The sequence below is a fragment of the Magallana gigas genome, chromosome 5 (assembly GCF_963853765.1).
Source record: "Magallana gigas chromosome 5, xbMagGiga1.1, whole genome shotgun sequence".
NCBI classification, from domain to species: domain Eukaryota; kingdom Metazoa; phylum Mollusca; class Bivalvia; order Ostreida; family Ostreidae; genus Magallana; species Magallana gigas.
This window is the reverse complement of record NC_088857.1, coordinates 54,461,107-54,480,963: the sequence shown is the minus strand read 5'-3', so window position 1 is coordinate 54,480,963 and position 19,857 is coordinate 54,461,107. Positions and strand designations below refer to the sequence as shown.

Genomic DNA, 19,857 nt, shown 5'->3' with positions numbered 1-19,857 from the left:
AAACACACATGCAAAAGAACATCCTCATTAAAAAATGCATGCAACACAAATATGCAATGACACACAAGTTTATAGAAATAATAATCAGAATATATATATCATAACAACTTAATAATATTCTTTAATTTTCTCATTAATCAATTTGTATTGTTGTGTCATATCTATGTATATGTATTACATGTATATTGTTTGTTTTTTTATTGTACTAAGTTTATAGAATTCGTGAATATCATCATAATGACCTGGGCCGACATGAATTTCAAATGAAAAAAAAATTATTCTGAATTTGGTCTTATAAACACGATAAATTGTATGCACTTGTTATGATTTCTCAGTTTCTTATGAAATTCATGTAAGTGCTCTTTAAAAATCTCAGATTAAATTCACATGAGACAAACTTGCCTGTGTAAATAAACAAATCAACGTAGTGTCTTAAAAAGTCCAACTCAAAGGGATGGGAGTTTTGTTCATTATATTTAACAGTGCTGTATTTTGTACTCTTCTTTAATAGTCTTAGCGGTAACGTGTACTACAGATCTAATCGGCTGAGTGAGTAGGTCAAGTTGCCATTCACAATATCATATTCAGTCATTGCTTTATGCTCAGTTCTCAGACTCTTGACTTAAGGATTTCTATCTGATATGATTTTTGTCAAGGATATTATTCCTCTAATGTCAGTAATGACTTTTGCCTCGCTCTCTCCACCCCTTATACACATCACACCTTGGGAACAACAACAATAGATGAACCAGAGATAGCTTCAGTCACTATCTATAATTTTTGTCTACCTTTCTCTGTTAGAGGTGTGGGATTAAAGTAACCATTGATTTTTTGTACTTCTGATGAAACCTTACATTACACATTAATGAGCTTTTTACACTGAAATTGAAAATCTTGAGGATCAGTTATTTGGGTCATCTGTGATGAGTTTATTTGTGTTTTTCTGGCTATATTTGCTCTTGTTCCATAATCAAACACGTATCTGTAACAATAGTTTCCTATTTCAGGAAATACATCTATGTAACTTAGCTAGATTGTTTTGGATGTATCATGTATGTCAGGAAATGGTATCCCCAGTAAATATACTTAGTTGCTTTTTTTTTTGGTGTTTTTTTTTGAAAGCCTGTTTCCCCATTCTCATGTGCAAAAAATATTTCCATACTAAGAGTGAACCAGATTAAAACCTTTGTATTTTTTTCAGTTGATGATGTAATCTGTGACTTCCTAGAAACCCTTTATTCCTCAGGAATCCTACAATTTGCTTCCTCTTGTTTCAGAGTACATGACATCCTATGTCCTGTTTTTACATGTTTTGTTTGAATTTATATTAGTGGGAAAATGCATAAATTCTCTGGAACCCTAATCCATGATTTATTTGTGACCAATAATTCAAGTAAACTAGACAAAAATAATGCCTACAGATAAGGCCAGGAAGTTTGAGTGCAGTGGAATAATTCTTCATTTTTGTGGTAACAATACAATTATTAATCTTATTTGTTGTAAGAATATAGAGAGAAAGGAGTATGCACTTCAATGTCAGCCTCACAATGGGGGAATGATTTGGTGTGGCTCCCACAGAGCATCTCTCTGTCTGTAGCAGCAGGAGAACACCATTCTGTCTCACACACCTGGTACAGATGATGTATTCATTAATGATCAAAGCTCTGTCCTGATTTACACTTCAGGAGTAACCTTCAGATATTAACATAAAAACAGAAAAGATTGTGCTCCACTGCTTCTCCATTCTACGCTGAAATTTTAATCTGCAGAAAAACACGATGTGTGAAGTAAGAAATGCTGCCCAAATATTTTTTTGGAGTAGTTTGCCAAGTTAAACCGAAAAAATGAATGTAAACATCGGGCCTAGTGAGCGATTGGTAGTGGAGGTTGGGGGAGACAGCGTGTATTGTGCGAGAGGAAGAGATTGACCCCAGCCTCATAGAGAACACAGAGCTCAGTAAATGGATGAACCCTGGGTAATCCAGTAATCCCTGTGTCCCGCCCCTCTCCATTGACCCCTTCTGACCTTGCTCTGTAGACATATGTGTATATATAGATGTAAGTAATATGTAAGGCCAGTCTGGGTGAAAGTAGCCCTGTGGGTATAGTTTTGGTTGGATGAAGTGTTATTGACCCATCCATTTACAATATGTATAGCTGTTTTTGAGTCAATGACCATCATAACAAGTGAATTTCACATTTACCGTCTAGTAGAGAATGTCAGGATTTATATTGTGTGTACTGTCAAAATTAACAAAAATATACAAACTCCATGGATTCACCAAAAATTTTAACTTCAGTCACTTGTGGAATAAACAGAATGCACAGTTGTATACAGGGAGATAACTGGGAAATTGGAGTTGCTTTGTTATGTAAGAGTTACTTTCCCTCCTCTGTAATTTCATTTACATGCTTTACACTGGGTGTGAGAGGTTAAAAACACAGATATTGTGAGACTGAATTTTTCAGTAGATCTACTATAAAGTCACTACACAAAATACAAGACCATGCGTTCAAGTTTAAGGGACCATCATGGTACAGAACCTCAGTCCTGTATGTCTGTATTACCAGATTTGACCAAGATTTCATCAAGAAATAATTACAATTTGTGGGTTTTTTAATTCACGTTTTTTTTTTAATTCAAAATTGCAATGATTTCATTTATATTTTTTTAACAATTAAACCAATTTATACTGATGTAACAAAATTGGTCAATGGAGATAACGACCCTTAACAAAGGTGTTCACACTGTGTGGAGTTTTCCCTCTTCTGTCTGTTATGTGTTATTGATATTCTGTTGATGACCCTTTAATAACAAAGCTGTTCACTCTGTATTGGACCGGCTTATTCATCTTCTGTCTTTGTTGTATTGTTGATATTTTAGGTGGAGGAGGAAGTGATTTTTATATCAAACGTGACATTTTTAAATGAACATCATGACATTAAGCCATGAATGCAAGAGTTAAAAAAAGGTACTCTGTCTCAAGAATCGATGGCTTGCAATTAAACTGTTTGATTTAGATGATGACAGACCATTCATTGAATTTATTGTAGAATTAGTTTATCTACTGGCGACTGAAACTTTCCCAGATAGGAGTGTTATGTCACAAAATCAATGAATGTGGAATGGATTAACAATTATGTTTCACTGCTTCTGTTTTATGCTTTATAGAATGACTGTTTAATCTTAACAAAAGGTTTCAAAATGAACTGTCAGTTTAATAAATTCAATATCCTGTTTCTAAAAGCTGCTGTTTGGAACACTCAGTAGCTTTTTACCAGTAATCAATTGGAGAGTTCAGCCAAAGTAATTGCTGCCCTTTGACTTATTCACATTGCTGACAGCTATGGCAGTTATTTCCCCTTTCAACATTTTCTCCTCAGCTTCTATCAACTGGGCTGACAAGATCTGATTTATAACAAAAGACAAGTTTTTTAAGGAATATTGGAACACTGGTGATGGTTTTTAGTGGAGAAAATCGCAGGGCTTTGACTTAAAATCAATACATGTTAGTATACGTCGGTGGTACGTTACGTACTCCACAGGCCACGCAATGGACGAGTTCTCCGTCAGATGTTAGTAAATGTTATTTTGTGGGAATGTAATCATTCAAAGAAATGCTGGACCAGATGACTGGGCAATCATTAGTATAATGTCTGTCCTTAATTGCTGTTTATTGTGATGGCATACAATGTTCTGTAAGCGTCTGATCCAAGGTTTCTCCGGATGTAGAGATGGGGTTTCCAGGCGATTGTAGTGCTTCTGTAGTCCGTAGAATACTGGAATTTTAGACAGACCCCCCTGGAAGTTTATGAGAAAATGCTGCTGGGAAAGATATGTGGAGTGTATATGAGAGTCATTTTAGAATCAGGTGAGAGATGTGGGGAATGTTGTTGAACAGGTGTACAATCTTAGTAATTCTGCCAAGAACTGAAGAGTTTGACCTGGGTCAGATTATGAGTATGTAATTCAACAGCTTCAAGTGTTACTACTTTATGCTTGTACATGCAGGAATTACCTCCCTTCTTTTGGTTAAAAGTTTAGTGGGGGGGGGGGTCTTTTTTTTTATTATCCTTGAAAAAAAAAATCAATCTCTGTCAGGAATGGTATAATGCTGATGAATATTCTATGTGATTTATGTGACGCCGAGTTCCTTAATTTTCTCTGGCACTCTCTGATATAGTCACAAAGTCATTTATAATTTCCACAGGCACTTACCTTCTCCTTTTACTTCTGATAAAAATATAATGCTTCAATATGCATCATGTGCATTGACACTGCAAAATTGCATATTAAAAGTTGATTGCCACATTTTAATTGCAGAAAATGAAACTCAATAAAGCATAAAGCATACTAGAGTGTTTGTTCTCTGATGAAGCTGGGTCTGTGAATTGAGTGTCTAGCATCCTGTTCTGACGATATGTCAATGCTTCTGTAATTGGTGTGTTTGATGTTCGTCTGTCACGAGTCTAATCAGCCACCCTGGGGGGATTGAGGGGCTTTGATCTTGTGTCCACTTACTACTGCCGCTGTTCCAATAACCTGCAGTAATCAGTAAATGGATTATACATTGACTCCCCTCCTCCCACATCACCTGAGCCTCACCTGAACCGATCTTTATTATTCCTAGGATAGAGGTAACTTAAATGTACATGTCAGACTGTGAGGGGACAATTGTACTGACCAAAGGACAAATAAACTGAAAATATTCAGTTTATAACTTTAAGTTTCCTGCAAGATAGCTTATGTTTAATTTCCCAGGTGTTTTGAAATGATGAATGGATAGAGGCAGTGGATCAGTGATTCTGCCTGTAGATCAGTGGTTATTGCTTGGTGGGGAACCCGAAATTGATGTTTTCTCAAGTTTGAATAATTTGATTCAAAGTTAGAGACAAAGTTAAGATTTGGGTCATTTGTATTATTTTTGGAGAAAAACGAAGATTTAAAAATAGATAAAAAAAAAACAGCATTTATTTTATCTTGTGAGCTTTTCACCCATGAAGTTGATGCGAAGAAGTGAAGTTCAAATTTTTGGTAATTTGAAGATTTCTTGAAGAAAGCTGAAATTTGACTTTATTCCAGAATTGTAATTGTCTTAAAGTTAACATCTTTTTTTCTGGCAGTGGGATGCAATTTTTGTTACAATTTAATTAGTGGTTTTAAGACAGCAGTCCTGAGGTTAAACAATAGAATTATCAACGTGCAGATTACACTCTGGAAGAAATGGGAGGAATGCTGCAGTGGGAAAGATATTATTCTTTAGAAGCAGCGGGCTTTAGTTTAAAGATTTCCTGATAATTGACCCAAAACTAGAACTTGGAGCAACAGTCTTAGATGGTGCATGTTGTTTCAGGCAGTGGTCGGAAACAGAGAGTTGATACTAAGGAGTTCTGCTTCACTTATCAATGAACGACTCCCATCTCTGTGGGTTCCCTCGGAATCTTGTGGGGGAAGAGATTTGGAGAGTAACTGTCGATCCTGATTGGTCAATGTAACCTGCTTTTCTGACGATAGTAAAAATATAGAATGATTTTTAAAATGGAAGAGGATTTTTATTTCTCCCAATGGAATAATTGATTGACTTGTTTATTTCATGAACCAAAAATTGCATTGTGTTGAGATGGGAGACCAGAGTGTTAACTCGGAGATAGGACTTGTAGACTGAATGACAAGTATTCAGGTCAAATAAATTTCTTCTGTCTGTGAAAAAAAAAGAAAAGCAATAGAGATGTGGATCAGACAGCCATGGGATTCCAACTCAGCATCACCGAATGTTTGATGGATTGTGGGTTATTTCAGGTCTCTAAGAGCAGTGACTGCTCCCTCATGAATCTTTAATGCCGTGTTATAACAAATCATGGGTACCCATTGATTTCTGTCGGGCTGTGTCTATAGGAGAGGGACGGTGGTTCCCTGGAGGGTCCCCACCTTTTACCTGTGGTGAGTCACCACCCTCAGTATTGATCTGATCGGAGTCGTTGGTGACAGAGTAACTGTATCTCTCTCCTCGATGAACCTTGTCTATGCTTGTTCATCTATTGATCCAACATCACAATCTCATCAATTAACCGGTGAAATATGAAGAATTCTGTCTTCTAATTTTTTTGTTTATTTTCATGAGTGATTTGTAAGTGGAATGAAATTGAGCCAGGCATGACATGAGGTTGAATTTGTGAGTAAATTCTCAATTCTCCATTGTGATTTCTTTTTTCGGCCTGGTTTTCACGGTGTTGTTGATTTGATGGTCCTATTAAGAAGTTCGGAATTTAATCAAGACTTGATTACTTGGCTGCAAGGATTCCTGGGCAGTAAAAGAGAAACTCGTAACATAAAATGGCAGACCAGTGTTCTTCCTCCCTGTCAGTTTAATCAGCAGTGAAAAGGAAATTTCATTCCGGTGAAGTTCCTGGGATTAAGTCTTTCATCAGTTGGTTGGATTTCGGATGACACTGAGGAAATACTGCATTGACATTTCTCTCAATAGTTATGTTTTTTTATCTGAGAAAGTGTTGAGTGTGATTTGTGCAACAAGGGTTATAAGGAGTTATGTCCCCTATTTGTGAGGGATTTACATACAGTTTGGTGTAATGATTAATACGCTTAAACGACTGTCGCTGCCGTACAGAAGGACGAAAACCGACAGCTCTGTCATACCCAAGCGTCGTTCATGTGAACCTGTCTCGGCCCCAGCCTGTTCATGTGAACCTGTCTCGGCCCCAGCCTGTAAGTGACTCTATACTGAGCTTAACGTATATTCACCATATTTCTGATACTTCTGTGATATTTCTGGATCTGATTTATGGGTGATACACCCACAGAAAATGTCTATCAGATCCGGAGCTTTATGACTTGTACTAAATGGCTTCATTCATTCACACGTCAGCTTCTATTGCTGTTCTATCTCCTGATTGTGATAAAAGAAATTATATGGCCACTCTTCTAAAAATGGATAATCAATATGACTTATCAATTTTTCTGAAAAAAAGATTGTAGAAATAGTGTGGTTTTTTTAACTAGACTTGATTAAGGACAGATATATGTGTTGTGTATTTCCTTAGGTAGAACTATGAGAAGGTGCCCATAAAGTATCCTATTCTCTTTCCCACTCTATTCCTTCCACCCCACCCCAGTCTGACATGATGCACCCCTCTCACTAACCTCTTACTCCCATTGTTTTATGCAAGAATTATAAAATATGGGATCCGCCGTGCCTTTTAAACCTGAAATTTGTACAAGAAGACTGTAATATGCACTTATAATTGTAATAAAATTTGTACAAAGTTTATTGAAGATTTCTACTGAATTTGTCACTGTCAGTTTGATTAAACATGCTACGAATTATTGCATGTAAACTACGTACCTGATACATGATAGAGCAGGGTGATGACAGATATCAGGCAGCTAGGGACAGAATCATTTCCAAAATCTGGCTGCTAGGGACAGAATTGTGTCCAATATCTGGCAACTAGGGACAGAATTGTGTCCAATATCTGGCTGCTAGGACAGAATCATGTCCAATATCAGGCAACTAGGGACAGAATCGTGTCCAATATCTGGCAGCTAAGGACAGAATCGTGTCCAAAATCTGGCAGCTAGGGACAGAATCATGTCCAATATCTGGCAGCTAGGGGCAAAATCGTGTCCAATATTTGGCAGCTAGGGACAGAATCGTGTCCAATATCTGGCAACTAGGGACAGAATCGTGTCCAATATCTGGCTGCTAGGGACAGAATCGTGTCCAATATCTGGCTGCTAGAGACAGAATCGTGTCCAATATCTGGCTGCTAGGGACAGAATCGTGTCCAATATTTGGCAGCTAGGGACAGAATCGTGTCCAATATTTGGCAGCTAGGGACAGAATCATGTCCAATATCTGGCAGCTAGGGGCAAAATCGTGTCCAATATTTGGCAGCTAGGGACAGAATCGTGTAGCTAGGGACAGAATCATTTCCAAAATCTGGCTGCTAGGGACAGAATTGTGTCCAATATCTGGCAACTAGGGACAGAATTGTGTCCAATATCTGGCTGCTAGGACAGAATCATGTCCAATATCAGGCAACTAGGGACAGAATCGTGTCCAATATCTGGCAGCTAAGGACAGAATCGTGTCCAATATCTGGCAACTAGGGACAGAATCGTGTCCAATATTTGGCAGCTAGGGACAGAATCATGTCCAATATCTGGCTGCTAGGGACAGAATCGTGTCCAATATCAGGCAGCTAGGGACAGAATCATGTCCAATATCTGGCTGCTAGGGACAGAATCATGTCCAATATCTGGAGGCAGGATAGGGAGGACAGGTGCTAAATTAATTAGCTAAATTAATTGAAAATGCATTAAATGAATAATTCAACTTAATAGATTATTGGTAGTGATGATGAGGTTTGAAATTATGAAACATTGTTATGAACAGACCAGTGATGTGTGAAAGTGATGGAACACACAACAGACATTCTAGGACACATTTACATCTTGTAACCCTGTACATCTTGTAACCCTGTACATCTTGTAACTTTGCACATCTTGTAACCATGAACATCTTGTAACTTTGTACATCTTGTAACCTTGTACATCTTGTAACCCTGTACATCTTGTAACCATGAACATCTTGTAACTTTGTTCATCTTTTAACCATATACATCTTGTAACCCTCAACATCTTGTGATCTTGTACATCTTGTAACCCTTTACATTTTTGACCATGCAGGAAAAAATCTGATGAGTATTTTGTTCATTTCAGATTCCTTTGTCAACAGCCAAGAATGGACGCTCAGTCGATCAGTTCCGGATCTCAAACTGGTGAGTGTGGACATTCCCTCTTGTCACAGTCACAAATACTGGGTACTCCCTGTCACAGTCACAAATACTGGGTACTCCCTGTCAAGGTCGCTATATAGTTTCCTCTTTAAGGCAGTAAGACAACAGAAGATTAACAAATTTGAATGTTCTTATGTATATTATGACTACTGTATGCCGGGAAATGTTCACCCTGCTTTATTTTCACCCCTTTCGTCCGAGGGCAAATTTAAGACTTGATGAATTCCATTGTCTCAAATGATCTCCCTTTAAACACAACTACACGTGGGCAAATTAAGATGCAATGAACCAGTTTGCAAGTGAAGAAGGGCAAAAATAACCCTGTATACAGCATGTCAATTTTATATAAGTGAAAAATAAAATTTGAAATGCTCAAAATGCAAGTCAGGTAAAGTACAAAGCTGGAAAATTCAGTTAGAAATATTGACCAATCATGGAACTATTTGAACCACTTTTTTAGGGAATTCTGGGAAGTGTTCACAGTGGGAAGTCGGCTCTGGTTCACCGCTACCTGACTGGTTCATACATGCAGGAGGAGTCCCCAGAAGGTACGTTACATATAACCCCTCGGGGATACACTGGGATATGGGGTCTGTTAGATGACCTGCTATGCATATTCTAGTCTTTAATGAAACTTTTGGCCCACTCTCCAACTTTAACTCCTACACAGCAAACACAGGGATAGGTCTCCATTTCTGGGGAGATTACCATGCAGGGGAGCTTTGATTATGTCATCAGAAATGACAGCTGCAATTCTGGATGTCAGAATATTGTTGTTATCTGTCCCAAAAGCAGAAATTGGTTTGATCAACATTGATCTGTAATTTTCTGCAACAGGAAATTGAAAGAGAACATTTGTAGCATAAAAAAGAAATCTGACTGTAAACTACAAAAGCTTGGAATATTATAACTGGTCTGTGCATATAGCTTGTCTTATTGAAATGTCTGAAAACATTGGAATGACTAGTCTTAAGGTTGGAACAGATTCCTCAAAATATATACATGTTTATGAGTTTATTTGACAGTAATACAATTAGAAGGCTTCTGTTTGACAAACAGGTTTAACCCAAGTACTGATTTAGTATCAATTTGACCTGATTCTGATTGAGATCACAATACAGTACTTCCTGTATAGTAGAGAGCAGTTCCTCATGTTGGATAGGCACTTATCTAATAAGATTCTGTAGAAAGGCATTAATTAGATCTCTGATATTTACCAAATGAATATGAATACCAGTAATTTAAAATGATATAAAAGACATTGTATTAAGTATTGTGTGGTAAATTGAAAATGGTTCAAATCATGTAAATGGGAAAAAATGATAATATTGGGCAAAAAACCCTTAGCATACAATACAATCGTATTCTGACATGGCAGTGACAGCTCTTCCTGTTTGTGTTGCTGTTACTATGTAAGCGGTTGGTTGCTGGTGGATGATTGGGTAATCGAAGTGTCATTGGGACATCATTTCTGTCTATGCACTGGAGGATAGAGAGAGAGAGATGGTCATTACAATATCTGAACTGAACTTTTTTTTTTTTTTTTTTACAATGATAGAAAAACAAGTTCTACAACTTATATTAATATATTACGTTGGCACGGATGTTAGCGCAAGTAGGTCATTAATATGGGATAATTCCAGAGTGCCCAGAAAAAACCCATGTGTCCAAGTGGGTGCACACCATACTCTTTCACTACAACCACTGTCGATCACTGAGATTGAACTTGGGTCACAGCGGAGAGAAGCTAGTGCATTGTCCCATTCGCTACTTGGACAATGTCTTGTGTAGGAGTCGAGGGACACGGATAATGCCAAATGTTCAGAAAGGGGGATTCCTAGACACGGATGATGCCAAGTGTTCAGGGAGGGGAGATTCCTAGACATGGATGATGCCAAGTGTTTAGGGAGGGGAGATTCCTAGACATGGATGATGCCAAGTGTTATGGGAGGGGGGATTCCTAGACATGGATGATGCTAAGTGTTCAGGGAGGGGAGATTCCTAGACATGGATGATGCCAAGTGTTATGGGAGGGGGGATTCCTAGACATGGATGATGCCAAGTGTTCAGGGAGGGGAGATTCCTAGACATGGATGATGCCAAGTGTTCAGGGAGGGGAGATTCCTAAACATGGATGATGCCAAGTGTTCAGGGAGGGGAGATTCTTAGACATGGATGATGCCAAGTGTTCAGGGAGGGGTGATTCCTAGACATGGATGATGCCAAGTGTTATGGGAGGGGGGATTCCTAGACATGGATGATGCCAAGTGTTCAGGGAGGGGAGATTCTTAGACATGGATGATGCCAAGTGTTATGGGAGGGGGGATTCCTAGACATGGATGATGCCAAGTGTTATGGGAGGGGAGATTCCTAGACATGGATGATGCCAAGTGTTCAGGGAGGGGGGATTCCCAGTGAAGAGCTTACTGCCGAACGCTGAGTGTTTCCCTGGTCAGAACTAGACAGGGAGCATTGTCACAGAGCAAGCACTGTCACACTCTGAGGGAACCTTTCACAGAAATCTTCAATCTATCATCAGAACCTTGCAGTAAATATAGTGGTGGAGAAATATCAGAAAACTCTCAGGAGTTCAGTTATAATGAGGAAATCTTGATGTGAATTGTTTTTCTGTCGGGTATAAAGGAGAACTAACTGATGCTGCCATTCAATTCCATGCATTCCAGGCCCTGAAACTACAGGAGTACAGGACTATGTATTTTGGGTCTAAAGAAATTATAGAGATTGATAATTTTTACAAAATATTGATCATAAAGCTTTAGTAGTTCAAATGACTTTGTCAAAAGATGTTGGTCAAGGGCTAGAGTCCTTTATTCAAGCAGGATTATAGACTTGTCTGTGTAGAGAGATGAAATATCTCAGTCTCGGTGTGCTGCAAATGGAATTATTTTGAGTTCTGATAGTTGACATTGAAGGAATGCTGCATCATCAACATAGAGATATCAATCGTAGACTTGTATAAAAATCCGGCTGTGATATGACCTAACTGGTTTAGAGTAACTAATGTCAATAAAAAATAGCAGCAGTAAAAAGTGTGAGAGCACTGATGGGACGCCAGTCGTTAAACGCTGGTCTCGTCAAACTCATCTTCAAACTTGCATCAAACTGATGTGGGGATGGAAGAGTGCACTGGCACCAAGCTCAAAACTGAAGACTGGCTTTTGAAATTTTAATGAAATAAAGCATTGGAGGAGAAAACAAATCAGAGATAACCTTGTCTTCCTTGCTATTTATCAAAGATATAATAGGATTCCTACAAGATGGATTAAGCTAGGAAGAAAATGTTTGCAGTCAATATATTTTGAAAGCCATTCATACATGCTTGCTAGTTTGTATTATGAATAATCAGGATACACATGTTTACTTTGAGAAGAAGAAAAAATGGCTAATTAAACATTGTCAGTAGAACAAATTTTTACATCAATTGCTGGAAAGAACAGCGATAAAAAACGGAAGCTGATATCTGCTCATTTTTGCATTCCAATGATTAAAGCTACAAATTTTTTCGACAGAGGCTGCTGATAGTTAACTTTGAAGTCGACTTCATATATCCCCATAGATGTCAAGGGTTATCTCCCCTTACCTGGCCTCAGAAGAGGGTCATGAGGGGCAATTGTTTTATTGGTGTTAAATTTCCCCCTGCTCTTGGGATGTCAGGCAATACAAACAGTGGTTAAGATGTTTACACAGGCTACCACATGGCGACCCAGAGCTCCCCATTGTGTACACAAGCCACTGGTTTATTCCCTGACCAAACCTTTTGTTAGACTTCTCAAATTATCTGAAACAAAAGCAAAAATTAAGACTATATTCAATATATTCTTATCGTCATTTTTTTCTATGCATTTAAAAAGGGGCTTTATTTGTGGGAATTTTTTATCCATAAGTTATTGAAATAATATGACGGAGCTGAGAGCTTGAAGTTGCGCATACTTTGCAATGATTTATTCTAGCTTGTTCTTTTTTTTGTCAGGGGGACGATTTAAAAAGGAGGTGATCATTGATGGCCAGAGTTACCTGCTCCTGATCCGAGATGAAGGGGGATCTCCAGAGCTACAGGTGCGAGTTATGTGATAACCATAGTGTGTCTCTGAACACTCACATCTTATGTTTGGATTGATTGAAGTATTTGGAATTCCAAGATATAATAAACCCTAGAAGCATTATTGTGCAGGCAGGTTTGTTGTGCACCCTGGGTTATTGGGTATCTGTACATATCTTCATGATAAATATTTCTCGTATATAGGAGGGGCTGCTTTCTTGATCAATATATTACTATAAGATAACAATGTTAAAGGGATAGCGTTGCTCATCCATGATAATTTAAGTACAGTATAGTGAGGGGGTAGGGTATAACACTACTAGGGTTATAGATGATTTTCAGGTGAATAGTTTTGTTATACAATTTAGAAAAAGATGGTCCTCAGTTTAATAGAATATTGGGGAAACACAATGATATTTAGGTCAGTTTGTCATTGGTCAAGGTCAAATCTGCTAAATTTTCAAAATCAAAGATATATCCATTTCATCAAATTTGAGAAATTCTTGAGTTCTTGTCTGATAACTATGTAAAATTATCTGATACTAAAACATGCAGTGCAATGTCTTCTTGTTCCTATCTTTACTAAAGTATTTTAGAATTATCTTTTTGATTTTTTTTTAAATTGAAGATCTTTTTTCTATCAGTTGCTGTGGTTTTTTTTTAATATATCAAAGATATAAGTCAAGGGGGGTAATTACTAACCACCAAAGCAATTGTTACAATTGCTGTGAGAGTTACCTAACTTGTAATGACTACAGGCAGCAATATGCTCACTGTTTCAGTATCCACCACAAGATTCTGGTCTTGTTTACCAATGCTGCATATCGGCATGATTTCATTCATTTGGTTTAGTTTTTTGCAACATTGCCAAAAAGTGCACCGTGATGATGAGAAATCATGTTTAAATCTTGTGCTTAAAAAAATGTTGTTTATTTTGAAACTGCAGATTCTCAGATATTTCCGAATGATATGTATGTTTTATTGCCCCTCATGCTTGAGGTGGTTTTAGAATATTTTTCTCAGATTGTGAGTTAGAATTCAGAAATTATGCAAAATTTATCAGTGTATCTACCCAAAAAATAAAAATTAAGTCAAGTCATGCTCAGAAAGACAGAAGTTATATGTGCCTCTTCTGATAAAGCTAACAACAAATCATTAATTACCCCTACCCTTATCTCACCCCCCCCCCCCCCATCCTAGACTAAATGTGTAATAATTTAAATGAGGCCACTAGAACCCCAAGGAAGGAGGCACGGTGATATAAGCCAGGCACACATAGAAGTGTCACACAGACAAGCATTGGAATATTTATCATGTAACATACAAGATGACCTCAATACAACTTGAAACAGTTTCTCAAATCAGCAGAAAATTACTTTATTGTGATATATAGCATGATGCATGGGATGCATAAGAAATACACAAGTCAAATAGGCAAAAAATGTATAATTTTGGATAAAATTAATTTTTGAAATATTTAATTCAGTAAATATAAACAAAACCCCAGGTGGATTCAAATTCATGATCTGTGGTCCACAAGCCTAATACTTTAACCAGTGAGCTATGACAATATACAAGCAAATCAGTTAATGCAAACAGTTTAACAAAAAATTTAAATCTCCATCTTGTGATGTGGTGTCTTAAAAAGTCTAGTGAAGTGAGGTACCTTGAGAGGTGGTTAGAAGTTGTTTGCAATCCTCGCTGTGTTAAATGTAAAAACAAAGAAACATCGGAACAAAATAATTAGATGTTGTATTTTAAAAAGTTAATTTATATGGTTTTGGTGTAGCTTTGTTTCAGTAAATCTTTGTGTGTTGAAGTTTGTTCTAGTAAGTCTTTGTTTTCGTTTGTAATGTAAATCTGTGTGTGTGTTTGTTTCAGTTTACCCAGTGGGTGGATGCTGTCATCTTTGTCTTCAGTCTGGAGAATGAGATGAGCTTCCAGACGGTGTACAGCTACTACGCCAAGATGTGTCACTACAGGAACTCCGCGGAAATCCCCCTCATCCTAGTCGGAACCCAAGGTAGGTCAAATCCCCCTCATCCTAGTCAGAACCCAAGGTAGGTCAAATCCCCCTCATCCTAGTCAGAACCCAAGGTAGGTCAAACCATCCTCATCCTAGTCGGAACCCAAAGTAGGTCAAACCAACCTCATTCTAGTCGGAACCCAAGGTAGGTCAAATCCCCCTCGCCCTAGTCAGAATAATAGGTCAAATTCCCCTCATCCTAGTCGGAACCCATGGTAGGTCAAATCCTCCTCATCCTAGTTGGAACCTGATAGGTTAAATCCCCCTCATCTTAGTCAGAACCGAAGGAATGTCAACTGTTCAATCGGTCAGTGAGTCAAATGTTCCAAGTAATTAACATGTCAGCAAAGAAAAGTCTTCAGTGATGTAAACCAATCAATGCTGTCAACTGCTTAGTTACAGTAAATGTATTACAATTGGCAATTTATTTTCTTTAGCCGTTTTTGGAGGAAAGCCTGTCCGCTTAATCAAGTACATTGCTAAATGCCATGCATATACCGTAATTCAAATCTATGCTTACTTTTTTTTAAAATCATTTTCCATCAAATGTTATACACACTAGATATATTACATTTACCTTAACTTGTCATTTGGGTGAATACCAAGTTCTATAATTAGTCAATTTGGTAAACTGGTATGTTCTATGAATTAGTCAGTTTGTGGAACTACTATGATTAATGAATTAGTTGACTGTATAAACTGATGAGTGATTTGTCAGTGTCTATGGTGAACTTGTTTTATGCATGCTCTAATTTGTTCTGTAAAGAGCTTGTTGGGATCCAACTATTGTAAATGTAATACAGTATTTTTGACAGAAATTGATTTATCAACAAAGCAGTTAATGTACTGTAGGGTATATTTTCTTTAAAACAAATTTTATTCGAGTGCGAGAAATTTTAGCAATGGACATTGTCGTCGTAAATATTTCTCGTAGTGAACCAGTCGTTGTTGTATTGTTGTCTGGACTTGGTCGCTATCATTAGTGGTCGCAAACCAGTTTATCAGAAGTAAATTGCGAAATAAAGTTGTCACAAATAAAAATTGATTTACAGTATACCGTGGAATCAATAGATTTCGTGGTGGCTCAATTTTCGTGGAATTCGTGGGTACCTCTCATCCACGAAATAAAATCCTCCCCGAATTGATAAATTAGGGTAATAAAGTCATATTTCCTTTTGTAGATATATAAAAATACACGAAATTACGCCCCCACGAATCTGTAAAATTTAAGTCATCCACGAAAATTGACCCCCACGAAATTTAATGATTCCACAGTACATTTATATGCATGACATTTGGTTAGGAACTTGATTTAGCAGAAGTCTGCATTCTGCCAAGAATGCTAAACGGAATACACAGCAAGCACAGTATTCATACAATCATACTACAACAGTATCTTTCTTTGATAACCATGAAATAAAAATGATAGATCGTGTGAATTTCAGTATGACTATCATGAATGATATTTGGAAAACTCACTTTTTGCATTTTAAAAGACATTCAAACTTATTGAACATTTGCATTAAATTCATTCTGTTTTTAACATTATGCTACAATGACAATTTTATGCATTTATCACAAATTTGTATGCTAAAAGATATACATGTTAATTGATCAATCCTTTTTGAAATTACCTCTTTCCTTTAAATAATTCTCAGGTTAAGAACCTTAAAAACACATTTTATTTTTGGGAGAAAAACTTGGGCTTTAAGTTTGAGATGAACCATCTGCAGTTATATTATGACCTCCAAAAAACGGTGTGAATGTTTTCAGTTTTAATCAGCATCTTCATTATAAATAGGTGGCAAAAAGATAAATAACTTTCTCATGGGATAATGATCAACTCCATGAGCCAATTTCACTGTTTCTCTTTACATTTTAAAATCTACTCGGGAACCTCTGTAACATCATTATAATTTCATGAACAGTAAGGTGTATGATCCTTTGATCATTAAAGGAATCCCATTATGAGTTAATTATCTCCCATTAGGACAGATTTAGAAACTCAATCTTTGAAGGCTCTCAGGCTGGTGGATAAGGGAGGTCACTCCTGAGTCAGTCAAGCAGGGCCGATCACAGCTACTGCACAGTCCCCTTATCCCTCTTATCTCACCCAAATATTCAAATTAATGACTCTAGAGTTTCTGAGAAGCTGTTGCTGAGCTTTATTTATCTGGGGGACACACTGGAGGCAGCAGAAGCTGGCTAATCCGACTCTGTCTACCGTGGTGTTGGTAGGGGGAAGCAGCAGTTTGTTGTGATCAGGGCTTGCTTAGACGACTCTTTCTACCATTGTGTATTGGTAGGGAAGCAGCAGTTTGTTGTGATCTGAGCTCACTGAGACGACTCACTGGTTGTCTATCAGTTGTGTGTTGGTAGATCGGTGTATCAGCCTGACTGTGTATTGGTGGGGTATTGGCTGTGATGTGTATTGATCAGTGTACTGATAGCCAGGTATATTGTGTGAGACTGTCACAATGCACAGAAGCTTCCACTACTACGAGTACTCGTCCGAGTTCACCTCGGTCAGGCAGGTGTTTGAACAAACCACCACCACTTTCACCGGTAAGTCTGCTAATTACCAGAAACGAGGCTGCCTAGTGACCACCTCATCTTACTTTTAATATATATATCCTTTTTTGGTTTTTCTTAAGTATCATGAGTATTGTAAAAAAAAAAAAGATTACCCAATTTTGATATAGGCTATCAGCATTGTTAATTCCTAATTTTCATGGAAATTGTGAAGAACATAGAAATGACCTAGATATTTTGTTAAATTTATATTTGCTGTATCTAAAATTGAAGGATAGAAAAAAAAATCATATTTGATATAAGACACAGGTGCTACCAGATGATGCATTCTGTCAAGTGCTGATGATAAATTGATGATAAGCATTGTGTATATTCTTAACTTATGTTCTAGGGATCTTTGTATTAGGTGTATATGTGGATTGTTCTTTTAGCCCTCAGTTACTCACTTGCTATAATATATAATTCTGCCATATGCTGCAATGTTTCACTGAAATATATCTGTAATTGTGGGCCTCGGGTTCCGGCCTCGTGCCTGAGTTAGGACGGATGGAGGGGATGATACATTTTACGTGATGCCAGACTCCGAGGAGAAGCCATCTGTTAACACTGTCTGTGATTTAATGATTTCTGCCTATCTAAAACACAGATTTCTTTGTGAACTGTATTTTCTCACCAGGTCTGTGTTGTATAGAGGTATCATTGAACAGATTCTGAGCCGGGAGATACGGTGTTCGTGGAACTAGAACAGATGTGTTTTTATTCTCATTTAGCCTGTTGTATTATTCAGACTTGTTCAGTGATAATTGAGACACGTAATATCCTAATAGCTTTCTTGTCCCTCTTAGACACACGCTTACTCCTCATTGGTCAGTTCTGAACTGTTCTCAGACCGCTGGCTCCTCTGTATTACTCACTGTGTACACATCTTGATTGATACCTGTCATTATATACATCTTCCTATGTGTTTGTCCAGCGGGAAGTTCATCAAAACTATATTAAGAGGGCTGGATGGTAGTAGCCATTTATAGACTATATTAATCTCCGTTGGGAAGAAGAGCTCTGTATGAAGACATAGCAAAATATTCAAATTACAAAACTAAAATGCATGGATGATTTCTTTACTAAATGATAGATATAAGTTAACAAATCATATCTGAAAATGAAAGGAAGATCTGATGGTTAATTTGTTGACGTTCCAACCTCCTATTCTCACTTGCATAGAACCAGACACTAAATCTTATCCCTTTCATGAAGGGTCTCAAAAGACCCCACAGTATTTATATATCACCAAAGTGTGGTGATTTACAAATCGAACCAATCAACCATGCAAGAACATTTGACTGGGTTCTGACTGGGATGAAGATGAAAATAAAGCTCCACTTTACAAAAAAAGATACCAAATTTAGGGAGAAGTTTGAAAAAAAAAATAAAGGTACCTTTATGCAGTTTTGTTTTATTATTTTTGCAGATTCTATCAGTGAGAGCAATCCGCGAGTAATCGATGACACTCGGGCCAGGAAGTGTGCGACAGACCTGAAGCGCTGCTCCTACTACGAGACCTGCGCGACGTACGGACTCAACGTAGAACGGGTGTTCCAAGATGGTATGTTTCTTATGTATACCCCAACCGTTCCAATTTGATTACACTGTCAAGACACATGGTTTTGAGAATATAGTTAAAACTTCACCATTTCCCATTATGAAACAAATTTTACTAGATAGGGCTTTGATAAATTTAGTAACAATTGTTACCTTTTCACTCTATGATCATATAATAATTCTAATTAGATGAATTTGCAATGATTCATATTTGTATTACGATATTTTATTTGGGAACAGTGATAAAATTTTGAAGAAATGTCTTTTTTTATTTCAAAAATTATTTGTGCAAACACTTCATTACTTAAAATTGTAAGGAAAAAGTGTTTCCTGAAAAAATTCCCATTCAGTGCATGGTTGGCTCAGGACTGTAAAATGTTTCCTGATAATTTTGTGGTTAACTGTATGAAAGTTTTGTTCTTGTCAGATTGGCCAAATCCCAGCCTTGTAAATCTTGATTGTAAGCTTGAAATTTTTAGATTAGAATCCACCTGGTATTTAATAAGTTGTAGATATTGTAGTTTAACAACATTTGAAAGTGAAATTGATGCATAAACTTGGATATAGATGATTTTTGTGCACTGTTTTATGCACGCCTCTGTACGTGTTATCTTCAGCAAAGCCAGGAAATGTTGAAACTTGTCCTTCCACTAGGTTCTTAGTGGGCCAATTAAGGATATTAGCTTTTGAAGGCAATTCAAACTCTTTAAAACATATCTGTCCGAGATAAGACGGCTTTGTCCTGAAGATTCTGTGGGGTCACAGGATGTCAGCTGTTTCCAACAACAAAGACAGGACCAAGTGTGCACTTAACCAAACAGAA

At 37.3% G+C, this 19,857-nt stretch overlaps 1 protein-coding gene across 40 annotated transcripts in view; it reads left to right on the top strand.

Annotated features, from left to right (window-relative positions):
• The window catches only part of LOC105325897 (centaurin-gamma-1A), a 37,114-nt gene that overhangs the window by 905 nt on the left and 16,352 nt on the right, over window positions 1-19,857 (top strand). For 37 of the 40 annotated variants that reach the window (XM_011425676.4, XM_011425675.4, XM_034459608.2 and 34 more), the window contains exons 2-6: window positions 8,741-8,799; window positions 9,278-9,365; window positions 12,809-12,894; window positions 14,759-14,900; window positions 18,904-19,038. In XM_011425676.4, coding sequence (XP_011423978.1) covers window positions 8,741-8,799; window positions 9,278-9,365; window positions 12,809-12,894; window positions 14,759-14,900; window positions 18,904-19,038 — 510 coding nt within the window. Of the gene's footprint in view, window positions 1-3,653; window positions 3,873-5,361; window positions 6,725-8,740; window positions 8,800-9,277; window positions 9,366-12,808; window positions 12,895-14,758; window positions 14,901-17,086; window positions 17,469-18,903; window positions 19,039-19,857 lie in introns of those variants that run through there. The other 3 variants (XM_020066178.3, XM_020066173.3, XM_020066183.3) reach the window with 3 other exon arrangements.